This window comes from Carica papaya, chromosome 4 (genome assembly GCF_054855325.1).
Source record: "Carica papaya isolate Zhongbai chromosome 4, ASM5485532v1, whole genome shotgun sequence".
Classification (NCBI taxonomy): domain Eukaryota; kingdom Viridiplantae; phylum Streptophyta; class Magnoliopsida; order Brassicales; family Caricaceae; genus Carica; species Carica papaya.
Window position 1 is genome coordinate 26,664,451 of NC_142312.1, and position 12,545 is coordinate 26,676,995.

The 12,545-nt window shown below is 35.3% G+C and overlaps 2 protein-coding genes across 5 annotated transcripts; one reads left to right on the forward strand and one right to left on the reverse strand.

Moving 5' to 3' along the window:
* The first annotated feature begins 1,913 nt into the window (after positions 1-1,913).
* RAT5 (Histone superfamily protein) lies at positions 1,914-3,170 on the forward strand. Its single transcript, XM_022037305.2, has 2 exons — positions 1,914-2,205; positions 2,659-3,170. The coding sequence occupies exons 1-2, from the start codon at positions 2,017-2,019 to the stop codon at positions 2,878-2,880; spliced, it is 411 nt and encodes a 136-aa protein (XP_021892997.1). The 5' UTR covers positions 1,914-2,016; the 3' UTR covers positions 2,881-3,170.
* Positions 3,171-3,810: 640 nt separating this feature from the next.
* FH5 (formin homology5) lies at positions 3,811-10,958 on the reverse strand. 4 transcript variants are annotated; one of them, XM_088218539.1, is made up of 7 exons: positions 10,090-10,958; positions 8,149-8,887; positions 7,380-8,073; positions 7,090-7,292; positions 6,145-6,380; positions 4,330-5,210; positions 3,811-4,188 (listed from the first exon to the last, which is right to left on the reverse strand). In XM_088218539.1, the coding sequence occupies exons 1-6, from the start codon at positions 10,252-10,254 to the stop codon at positions 4,353-4,355; spliced, it is 2,895 nt and encodes a 964-aa protein (XP_088074665.1). In that variant the 5' UTR covers positions 10,255-10,958; the 3' UTR covers positions 3,811-4,188; positions 4,330-4,352. The 4 variants fall into 4 exon arrangements, with proteins under 4 accessions (XP_088074665.1, XP_088074666.1, XP_021892898.2 ...); XM_088218540.1 differs by lacking the exon at positions 10,090-10,958 and adding an exon at positions 9,643-9,780; XM_022037206.2 differs by lacking the exon at positions 10,090-10,958 and adding an exon at positions 9,360-9,620 and having other exon boundaries at positions 3,811-4,198.
* Between the last annotated feature and the right edge of the window lie 1,587 nt (positions 10,959-12,545).

Consider the following 12,545-nt stretch of genomic DNA (forward strand, 5'->3'; position numbering starts at 1 on the left):
AGAAATTCAATTGAAAAAATGTGAAATTAGATTGTCTGAAACAGTTATGTTTAATAAGTAAATTCTGAATTAGAAAATGGTAAAAATTATAAGTAAATTTAGTATTGAAAACATTATTATTGCATTTGCCACATATTGTGTATTTTGCATGATGTCTGATTTGGATTTTGGAAGAATGAAAACACTTATTAAGTTGGTGAAACTCATTAAATTTTATCCTGATATTTTTCAGAAAAAAAAGAAGAGCCATAACTGTTGCTGGACAAGTAAAACTTGTGAAAGGGTTCCAGTGCATATATATTTTGTTAATATTCTACAAAATTTCGTTTTGTTTTGTTAAGCTTTAAATTTTGACATCATGTTCTACATATATAACTACTGTATATATCACATGAGATGTTAGATTTTATGTTAAATATTTGAGATGTATATATGCATATTTTGTGGGTCCATTGTAGGAATAATGGTAGGAATAGATTTGCGCCTCATTATTAGGTTTTGGGGTGTGACAATGATAGACAAGAGTTTTAATTATCTTGTTATAAATGAGACTTATATGAGAAATGAAATTAGTCATATTTAGATTGAGTCTAATAAGACACCAACTTAGAAATAAGTGAATAAATTAAAATATTTGATTTTAATATTTTGGTCAATAAAATATTTTAATGTATAAATCTTTAAAACGTAATATATAATAATAATTATTTATCAAAATAGAGTAAAAGAAGAATAGAAGCCTAAAAAGGCTTTTCAATAAACAAGACAAGATTATAAGGCTAGACTGAATGCCAAGTTAGATAATAACAAAGCTAAATTTGAAGAACTAAGCTTGAGGGACTTATTTGAGGCCATGTAGGGTTTAGAGTATTGAGCAAATTTCATGAGTCAAATAATCATAACCTGAAGGATATTGTAAGCAAACTTGTTCATAAAGTCTTCTACCAACAAATGCACTTTTAACATCTATTTGAAACAATTTTTAGTGTTTAATAACAAGAATTAGGGATTCATACTGATCAAACAAATGTCTATTTATAATTAATATCATACAATTATATATATATTTTTATTATAAATATATTTTATATCATTATAGATTATGTATATTCTTATTGCTTAATTTTTTAATTTCATTTGGAACTAGTAACAAGATTATCAAGATGTAAGTCAAATGAATTTCAATTATGAAATTATTATTAACTTCACAATAATGGTGGTGCTAATATAAAAAATAATAGTAGAATAACATCGAAAATCATAAAGAGTGCTGAACTATTTACTTATTTGGCGTGATAGATAATCATGATTGTTATATAAGTACGTTAATATCATATTTATTTATAATTGAGTTTTAAGGAAATTGGGTAGCAATATTCTTAAACAACAATACTATATGACAAATCGAATTATCAATACAACCCTAACCCTTAACTTGTATTTTATATTATGTTCGGATAAATTTAAGTAAATGAATGGAGATAAAAAGAACATAAAAGAAAATAATAATTTTTCTTATTTTGCTGTCTAAACACTTAAAGGATTTAATTGCAAAAATATTAACAACTTAAATGCTAATTAAGAAATTACGAATTATAGGGGGAAAAAAATTTATTTATGTAACTAAATTAGGAAACCGAAAAAGAAAAACAAATTAGGAAAATACAGAAGGGGCATTTCCGTCAATTAGAAAATCCCAAGAACTTGTTTTTCGAAAATTTCAGATTCCCTCGCCTCCACACGCGATCAAAATCGAAAACCCCCCAAAAACAAAACGCAGAAGCGGTGCATATTCACGATATCAAATCTTAACCGTCCGATTCTTTCAAATCTAACGGTTAACTGATCGATCCGCGTACTCGCATATCATTGGTTACTTCCCGAATGTTCCTCCACTATATATACCTATAAAAACCGATCTATAACAAACCACTCTCCTAAAATAGTTCCCTCCCTCTTTACTCCTCCTCACTCTATTTTCTTCTCCTGAAAATTTTGGTTTGATTTGCTGTTGAAATGGCGGGTCGTGGCAAGACTCTCGGTTCAGGCGCAGCGAAGAAGGCAACATCGCGGAGTAGCAAGGCTGGGCTCCAGTTTCCAGTCGGTCGTATTGCTAGGTTCTTGAAGGCCGGCAAGTACGCCGAGCGAGTTGGAGCCGGTGCTCCGGTGTATCTCGCCGCCGTTCTTGAATACCTCGCTGCTGAGGTACTTATCGTCTTCTCACGTCTTTCTTTTTGAAGTTTTATCCGTTGATGTATTGTTTGCGTGTGTGTTGGCGTTTCCTCGCATCTGTCTAGGGTTTCAAAATCTACGTTTCTTTTATTTTTGTTCTCTTCGAATTTAATTCGAAGCTAAAACAGAGCTGCTTTTGTGTACAGGTAGTATCTGCGTTTGCTTTACGGTGTGTGGTTGTATGTGTGTTCGTAATTTTGGGAAATTTATTCTTCTACCAAATTTAGGGTTTCCATCTTTTCTTTCCGTAGTTAACAGGGATTTCGCTTTTTCTCTCCCTTCCGAATCTTGTTTTTTCTGTTTCGTTATCTTTAAGGTTGGATTCATGGTTTCTGGATCATTTCTGTAAATATTAGGGTTAGTGATTATCTGTGCGCTAAATAGGTTTTCGGCGGCTGATGTTTATTTGCGTAATTGTATTTACAGGTTCTGGAATTGGCCGGAAATGCCGCAAGAGACAACAAGAAAACCCGTATCGTTCCCCGCCACATCCAGCTAGCTGTGAGGAATGACGAAGAGCTGAGCAAGCTTCTGGGAGATGTTACAATTGCTAATGGAGGTGTCATGCCCAACATCCATAACCTCCTCCTCCCCAAAAAGACAGGAACTTCAGGATCCAAGGCCTCTGGTGGTGACGATGACAGTTAAATATTTGATGACACGAGGTTCAGAGACAAAGATGGTCTCTTTTGCTGATGGATCAGCATCCACGAGCAGATTTAAATCAGTAGTGTTTTTTATTTCTTGATGATTTGCTTGCTCTTTTTCTTTTTTTTTTTTTTTGGGGTAGATTTTTGGGAGATAGTGTTGGGATCTCTCCGTTGTGGAATCTGTAGCTTGTTATAATTTAGGATCTTTCAGGGTAGTTCATGTGGATTGTAAATCTCAACTCTTTTAGTTACTAATAGAAGAATTGTGGAATTCATTTCCTTTTTCCATTAATGGCTTTATTAACTGATGCACCACTTGAGAATGCAACTGTTCTGGATTATACAGATTTGGAAGGCTCTGCATCTTGGCTTCAATGCTTGAAGAAAGTAGAAATATGTGTAGAATTCTCATCATTAGGGTTATTTATGTATTTCCTTGGTTGGAGTTCATTAATTGCAGTAACTAAAATTTACTTGAAACTGTTACATAAAGGATTGAGAGTTGAGTTCATGATTTATGATATTTTGATTTGGTAATTTTCTAATAGGTAGTTCAGTCAACATGACATTTTAGTAGACTATATAATAAGTCACTCTAGTTAGCTTTTTAGCATTTTGGCTATGATAGGAATAATACATTTTTACATTATCATCAAATTTTCATGTTCTAATTTGTAATTTTTGAAAATTTAATTACCCATGCTGACTAATATGAATAGTAATTCGAGACAAAAATTGGGATGGTGTTCGTGTGGTTTAATGATTTTGGGATTGGTGTGTTACACGGGTAGGTAATTGTCAGTTCCAAGGACTAGGAAAGCTCCTTTGTTTTCCACAAATGGAAACTGCACAAAGCGTTCAAAGCATATCTCCAATGACCGTGGAATTTATTCAGGGTTATCTACCAGAAATAATTATACGTACAATATAAGAAACTTGTCCTATATTTCTGACTTGCAACATTTGATTAAAATTATGAACAAGACGTGATTCTTTTTAAAAGGTATCAAAAATTAATAAAGTACATCACTCCTATACAACTGCTAATGCACAATCTGGGATTTTGCACAAAGCAAGAATCAAGTGAATTTTATGAATAAATTCCTTTCTCTTCCAACATGAGTGCATATACAGTAGTTCCCCGAACATGACAGCTCTCTAAACTTTTTAAGTCATACCGGCTCTAAACTCAGCCTCACTCTCCATTTATCAGAATCGAAGAACGTCTTGTTTGTTGAAAGATCACCACAACCGTGAGTGAGACCAGTGGGAACCATCGTCCTCAAACTCCCATCTACACAGCCATCTGAATAAATCTATATGTCAATGTAATTCAGACACCAAAAACTGGAGTAGAATATCCAATAAAGACTAGTTTATAACATTTGCAGACACTAATGTTGGGAAATGATCTGCTTAACCAGGATTCAGGAAACTGAAAAAATACCTTTCTAAGTGAAAGTATGGAGTCTAGTCATCTGAATCCGAGCTTGAATCATCTGTCCGTCTTTCTTGGATTGCTGGAAAGAGTCGCTGATGAAGATCAATAGAAGGTGTCTGACGATGATGATCAGCAGAAGCTGATGCAGTAGAAGCCTCTTTCTTCTGTGCTCTTGCTGTCTTCCTTGGTGCATCTCTCACATCTTTGCATGCCTTGTCTAAAGTTATCAAAAAGTCCCGCACAATGACAAATAAACGTAATCCCTCATCCTTCCCGGAATTCCCGTGGAAATAATCACCAGTGCTCTTCACCAGAGCCATTATTCTTTTCTCCTCTTCCAGCAGCGACATGACATCTACCTCAGCATCCTGCACAAAACTTTTTAATGTTTTGTGGAAACCACTTTCCTCCTGTAAATTCTTCATGTCTGTGTTCAAGAAATTTCTGGTTTTCAACAATGCATGGCCAAGTTTGGCAACAGTTCCAGTTAAACTGTCAGAATCTAAAATTGCTGCTTTCTTGACATTCTCAAGTTCACTGCTCAATCTTGAAACCACCTGAAGACCAAGACTACGATAGTGTTCCTCAGAACCCTCATTAACTTCCTCGAGCAAAAGATCTGTTTTAACACTGGAGAAACTCCTGTTATCTCTAGCTGCACGGGCAGCCCTCAGCCCTTCAGAGCGAATAATTTCTTGGACAACAAAGTGCAGGAGGGTGGTCTTCCCATCTATTCCCTTGACATCTGATAATTTCAAAAGTGTGTCCAGCTTGAATGCTTGAGCACCACCACGGAATGTTCCATCATTCATCCGATTGCCAGTTTTAAGAACAGCTTCTAGGAGTTTGAGGAACAATCTACTGTTTCTGAGTTCCTTGCAAGCAATCTGTCATAGAAGATGCATATGGCAGTTGAGTGTACAGAAAACATGTCATAGTACATGAACACATGTCAGTATGCCATTGTGTCGGACACATATATATATATTATATCAACATAATTTGATACAAGAAGATGAACATTTGAATAAACTGCTACCAATCAATGAGTATCTGTTATCTATTTATTTAGCTACAAACTGAATTATAAGCCTGTATGTTCCCCCACTTCTTTAAAGTGCTAAAATGTAAAGTAGTGGATATATATCAACTTCGTAAAGTTTTTTCTATATAATAAATGGAACTTAAAAAACCCGGAGAGAATGGGTAGCCTTCAGAAAATTTCCAAATTGGAAATCTGAGCATCAACAAATAATTTTGGATGAAAGAACTATATATAAGGACATGACATACAAATTGTATGTTATGGAATGCTCCCAGTATGTCCAAAAAATTAGTCCCAAATAGAATGTTCTATAGAGGATTAACACCTCCCTCTCTATTCAATGACTATAACATCACTTTACACCATGCTTATGCCATATAGATTATAATCTTCCACAGGAAAAAAAGAATTAAATTTACTTGATTAACACCACAATTCCCACCAGCCTGCCATAGTATAAACTCCCGAGATAACCACATGACTGAGAGTCCAGAAGATATATTCATCAACTATTACAGAAAACATGTACCATATTTCCTAAAGTACAGAATATTCCTTAGAAAATAGGATGTGAATTACATAAAATACGTCAACCAATCGGTGGAAGAGCTACCACTAATCCGGACAAATAATATAAAACTTGAGATTTTTTGAAGTTGGATATCAGCTTAAGGGTGAAATGTTGGATTTTAAGCTGGGTACGTCACAAAACACCAAAAATTCCATTCCCAGAAAGGAAAATAACGTCCCATTAAACAATAGATATAACAGCCTACCTCTAAGGTTTCAAATGACTCTCTGGTCGTGGCAACCTCTTCCTGGAGAGTGCACATGAAAAGTAGTGCTTCCAGTCGCATAAAAGCAAATGGAATGTCAACCAAGGCTTTTAGGAAGCGCTCTGCAGGTCCGAGTTGAGATAGTTCACCACTAAACAACCTGAGCTTCAGTTCTTCATCAGATGTCGGTGCCATCTTCAGCAAAGTTTGGATGAGTTCCACAGGAAGCTCATTAGCTGATTTAATTAGAACACATTAGTGCAATGATGTTCAAAGGCCAGAAATTAGTAATTAAATTCATCAACTGAGAAACATGGAGCATGGCATAAAATGACAAGCACATTAACATATCAGAACCAACAGATGGGGAAATAGCCTTTTTTATACCATATGTTTTATTTCTAAAAATGTTCTCTTTCATAGATGTTTTCCGTTATTTACTAATTTCAATTTATATGGTGGAAAAACTATTTGAGGATGAAATAGTATGTGAGAGGCATGCATAGACACAGATACAGACACACACGCACACGCACACGCACACGCACACGCAAACACATTCACACATCTATTCCACCATTTTTAATGAGAAACTAATCAAGTCGATGATACTATATACTTGAATAGAATGCAGTTGTTCCATATCACTAGGTTATAGAACTTCCTCTAGAAAACTGATGGGTCTTAGCACATAAGTGATATTAGAAATACGAAAATCTCTACATATTTTCTTTCTTGATGAAGAAAAATGTAGCACAAGATTATTTAAAGCATCAACTCCTTTTATCTTGGACAATAGCGTTGCAGTGAATTTTACAGAACCATGTCCTGAATTACTAAATCCTACCACCACAGACAAGGCATGAAAACATGCAAAACATAAACATCCAATAGTTTAAGTCAATTTTTATCGAACACCACAAATAGACAAAGATGAGGAACCACCTTCATGAAGTGCATCACAAACTTCTTCTGTTGTAACATTTAATGCCCTCAGAAGAATTGACAAATTCTGTGCTTTCTTTGGGTCAAGGATCTGAATGAACTGAGGAGAAGGATCCTGTGAAGAAGAGTCCTTTTTTTGTCCAACTTTAGTTTTGTCACTAGGTGCATATCCAAACAATGTTTCTATCATCTCTTCATTAAACCTGCAAACCAGAGGGAAGCATACTCAGATGATTTGTTTAATAATTAGAATGCAATGCTAGAAGTAGGATGAAGAACTTGTGACATACTGGAATGATCCTGATTTTATCTGATGCCAAACCATTGAATGGTCAGGGTTTGCTAGGACTTTGTCCCAAAAAAATGGCTTTAACTTCGCTTTAGTAGCATCAGTTTCATTCTCTAAGGCAGCTCCTTCGCTAGATGGAGGTTTTGGCATAAAAGGCGGTCGAGGTGCCTTTGCACCAGGGGCTATTGGTGGAGGTGGTCGAGGCGGAGCAAGACCACTCTTTGGTAGGGGTGGTGGACGAGGACCAGGTGGTGCAGGAGGCGGTGGTGGGCCTGCACTAGCTGCTGATGATTTTAGGGGAGGACGTGGTGCTGGAGGGGGAGGTGGTGGTGGAGCAGCCATGCTGGGGGGAGGCTTAAGAGAAGCAGGTGGTTTGGGTGGGAGAGGTTGTGCTCGACGAGGAGGTGGATTTAGAGGAGGCTGTCCTGGAAGTGCATTACTCATTCTTCCAGGAGGAGGCTTCAAAGGAGGTATTCCCTGTCCATTTATATTGCTAGAGGAGTTGAAGGATTCTGTTGTAGTTTTGGTAGTGGTACCGACAGCTTCTAGCGATAGCTTTTCATTAAGCGAGTTAGGTTGAACATCAGATTCCAAGTAAAAGGATAAGGGAGTTTTGTTGTGGTCTGTGTTATTGCCAAATGGTTGATGACCAAGTTTCTCTTCTTTAATAGAATCTCCCAACACGAGAGATGAACCTGAAAGAACACTGTAGATTAGAGGAATTTTTTGAACACTGTAGATTACAGCAAGAAGGGGCAAAGAACATGTACCAATAGAGTATTCGCTTAAACTTAAGCTGAGAAGAGGCCTCTCATCATTTCGCCTACCTCCACCCTTCTTACAAATCTTACTACAACATAAGAAGAATAATGCTGCAACTATAAATGTTACTGCTGCAGTTACAGCAACAGCAATAATAACTGGTTTATGGTCATTCCTTTCTTTTGGCTGAACATCTGGACCAGAGTTTGAACTTCCAGAAGGACCAGGTGGTGGAGGTTCTAATCCTATTGGTGGGAAAAAAGAATTCTGAGGAGTTGGAGCAGGGGGACTTGAACCGCGACGTCGGCGACCAGGAGGGAGCGGTGCAGGTGACTGAGATCTTGATCCAGCAGCTCGAGCAGGGCCAGGGGCAGAGGCAGGGCCAGGTGAAGGGGCAGAGGCAGATGGTCCTAAACTGCTCTGAGGCCCTTCTGTAGCCAACTTCCTCCTAGGAGCATCATGCCAAGAAAATAACAACTTAAGATACTCCATGTACCAAGCCTCTGAGGCACCTTCCTCTCCCGTTACAGGTAATGGAAGCTTGTTTTTTCTTATACAATCTACAAAAATTTGCTTCAACTGCGGATTCAGTTCATTAATCAGTTTCTCAATGTTTCCTTTTGCCCCTGGTTGCTTTCCTCTGTTGATATCACTGGTGCTTCTTTGGGGAAACCATAATTTGAGATCTTCAACAGCTTTCTTCAAATGGATAATGTCTGATCCACAATGGACCCATAATAACTCTGCCTGCAACAAGAGAAATTTATTTCTAATTAATGCTGTTTAAATGCAACTCCAGGTAATGCTTGAGAGGACAATGAACTAAATAAGTGAAATCGCATCAATGCACACATGAAAACAGAGAGGAAAATGAAGAGTAATTGGAGAAGTTGAAACTGAGAAAACTGAAGAGCAAGCTGTAGAAGTTGGCAATGTTGAAAACTAAGGAAATAAATATATGTTCTCAACAAAACAGGCACAGTGCTTGTAAGGATGATGTGCACATGATAACCTAATATTCATAACAGGATCATATAGCAGAAACTTACAGAAATAATTAATTTTAAATCCCAATTCCTAAGATTTCTTTTAAATTGAGAAACTTGGTTGTGTATATATATATATATATGTATATTTTTTAAATAAAAAAGAAAGTGAAAAAAAAGAAAAATATAAAATAAAACTAGGTAGTATATATCACAAGCAAAAAATTCCATACATGCAAAACCAATGCTACTGCACCATCAGCTGCAAGTCTCCCACTACACAAAGTCCTTGAGAGAAAAAAAAAACAGTTGGTACATGGGAGTATTTCACTTTGAACTCCATGAATAACATATACCATGACACTTATATCCGATTGATGGTACATCCTTGAAGCAATTATATCCTTTCCCAATAAAGCAATGACAAACAATGACATCTTGTGAAATGACTCATTGCAGCGTAATTTACAATGAATAAGAAACTAGTATAAACCCAAATCCCTCCAGAGCTCAAACCTCCATTTCTCCAACTCGCTGCCCCCCCTGCTTGGACCTGCCTCTGAGGGGTTGTTGTATAATAGGTGCATAATGTCCACTGAATGCCCAAGATAACAGGCTGTTCAAAACAATCTCCAGTGCTTATCCTTATATTAGGTGATGCATCATAAACAATTATCAACTCCATACTCCATCCTCTCCAGACATTTATACTCCTATGAGAAAATCATTTATATATCATTATTTTCCTGTCTAGCCTGTGCTGCATAACTTAAGAAGCTAAAGGTATTGGATTCCAAGCTGAAACTACAGTTGGTTCTGTCCTGCTTCTTGATCATAGAAACTAAGACCATATTATAACAATCCCGACATAAGTCATCTCCCAAACAAATAACAGTAAAAATAATTCAAAGAAACTGTAGAAAAACGAAGTATACTGAAATAAAACGATCTTTACTCTCCTACCATGTTCTCATCGAACTTCCCAGTTGCTGGATCAACGAGTTGGTCAAGAATCACTTGATCTACCCTGTTTTCATATTCCGAGCCGCTAGTCACCAATGCATAAAGCAGAATTACCAAGACAGTGAAAAACTTTGTTCTTATGGCACCCATTTCTCGAGAACTCATCAGCTTTACCGGAGTATGTTATCCTTTTCATCTCATGAGGACTTTAAACCCTAGCCAAGCAAAACCCTACTAATTCTCTATCACCTAAGACCACCGAAGACCACCTAAGACTAAACGTTAAACCCAATACAATCCAATTTCCAAGGAAAGAGGCTAAGAAAACCCAATCACCAACACAACTTATGAAAGAGAAAGACCCACCTCAAAATTCTGATTAAAAATCAGAACTTAGGAGAGAAAATGGATTAAATGAAAGATAAGTCGACAACCCGACTTTCCCCTTTGAGGGAAAAAGAAATCTAAGAGGGAATCTAGAAAGGAAGGGAGCTCAAATCGAGCTTAGAAGAACACCAAATTAACATCGGAATTAAATTCAAAATCAAAGAGACCCGGAGAAAAATAAGAAGAAATCAAAGAGAAAGGAAAATGGCAAATGGGTATTTAGTTACGACCAGATCCAATCAACAAGAGCTTAGAATATAGGGTGTTTGATGCATGTAAAAGTTGACCGCAATTCCTAAAAGGAGAAATTTATTGCTTTCGGCAAAGCTTCGTAGAAAAGTGGTAATGGAGGATTTGAAATTTATATTTTCATATATTAATTTAAAAATTTTATGAGGGAGGTAATGAAAATTTGAAGAGTTCTGTACTTTTGTCCAGGAAAGAGAAGGAAAGACGCGGAATGGGAGAGAGAAAGCAGGGGACTTTTTGCAGGCAAAAACAAATAATAAATAATGTAATTACCAGGTCAGACTGTAGCTGTCATGAGTAAACATCGATTTTTATTTTATATTAAAAAATAATTATTCTAATTAAAAAAATTTAAATACTTACACTCTATATATATATATATATATATATTTAAAAAAAATAATAATAATAAACTCAGTAAAATACTATCACAATATTTCTATCAATATATTAATAAATTAAATCTTATATTTTATTAAATTAAACATTATAAATATATATTATCTATCCATAATATATTTATAAAATAATTAATTTTATATTTTTAATTAAAAAATAAAAATTTAATTATTAAATTATAATATTATTGATGATAGATTATTATGACTTTTCTATAATGGATTTTACATTTCACCATATTTGATAAATTAATTTGCATATTATTGGTAAAAAAAAAAAAATTTGTTTATCATATAATACACCGATTGATTAACGTGTTTTTTAAAATAATATCTTTTAAACTTCCAACAAGATATAATCGATTAAAATAGTATTTTTATTATTTAAAATACAATTAAGTCATAAAATAGTTTTTGCAACCAGGTTATCCATTAATTCACTCTTGTTCATCAATTTAGAGCGGCTAATAGAGTTAGTTTATAGCTTCAGTATATATGTATATATATATACACACATTAATTAAGTTCATGTTTAAATTTTTAATAATAATAATAATAATAATAATAATAAAGATTGCACTCTGCAGATGCCTTTAAGATAATACAGGGTATGGGCATGACACCCATCATCTTCCTTTTGATTTTCTTTTTCTTTTCAATCTACAGAAGGCTTGATTATACCCCAAACCAGAACTGCTGTGCTAATAAATCTCCTTCCCCAGAAATGATCCAAGCTTTTCAATATATATACATACACTTTTCAGTTGCTGTTACTTCGGCCGATAGATACATATATATATATATTTATGTGTGAATTGCAAATATTTCCACAGTGTAGGATAGAGCCCTATTATGATCTTTTTCCAACACTTCAAGCTGATTCCTTTTTCCTGGGCTTGGTTTTGAGATAATTGCAACTATATTTACATGCATATATATATATATATATGTCTAATTGTAAGCTTTTTTCTTGGATTATATCCCACCTATTGCCACCTCCAGGAAATGGGTTTTAATCAGTACCAGAAAATTCAAACAGCAATCTTTGTTTTTACAGAAAAGTGTTTCACCCACACCAGATTCTGTTCTTGTACTTCAATGGTTTCAGAAAGAAGAAGGTTTGTGCTTTATTAAATTTAGCCCTTTTCCTTCAACATAGCAGAAGTTTGGATTGAAAGAAATTCCCTTTCCTTCTCTTTCAACTACAAAACATTCGTTTCCTTTCTTCCATTCCGCTACAATGTCCACCATTTTCGTCCCGATTCGACACGGATTAAACCCAGAAGGTAATACGAAATAAACTCCCCAATCTTTCGGATTGAATCTTGATCCTACCAGCACGACGAAGGTTGACATAGTAGCCGAATGAAACAAAGCAAAAATATTTTCTACAAGAAAGAAAAGGAAGAGTTTCTTGCAACC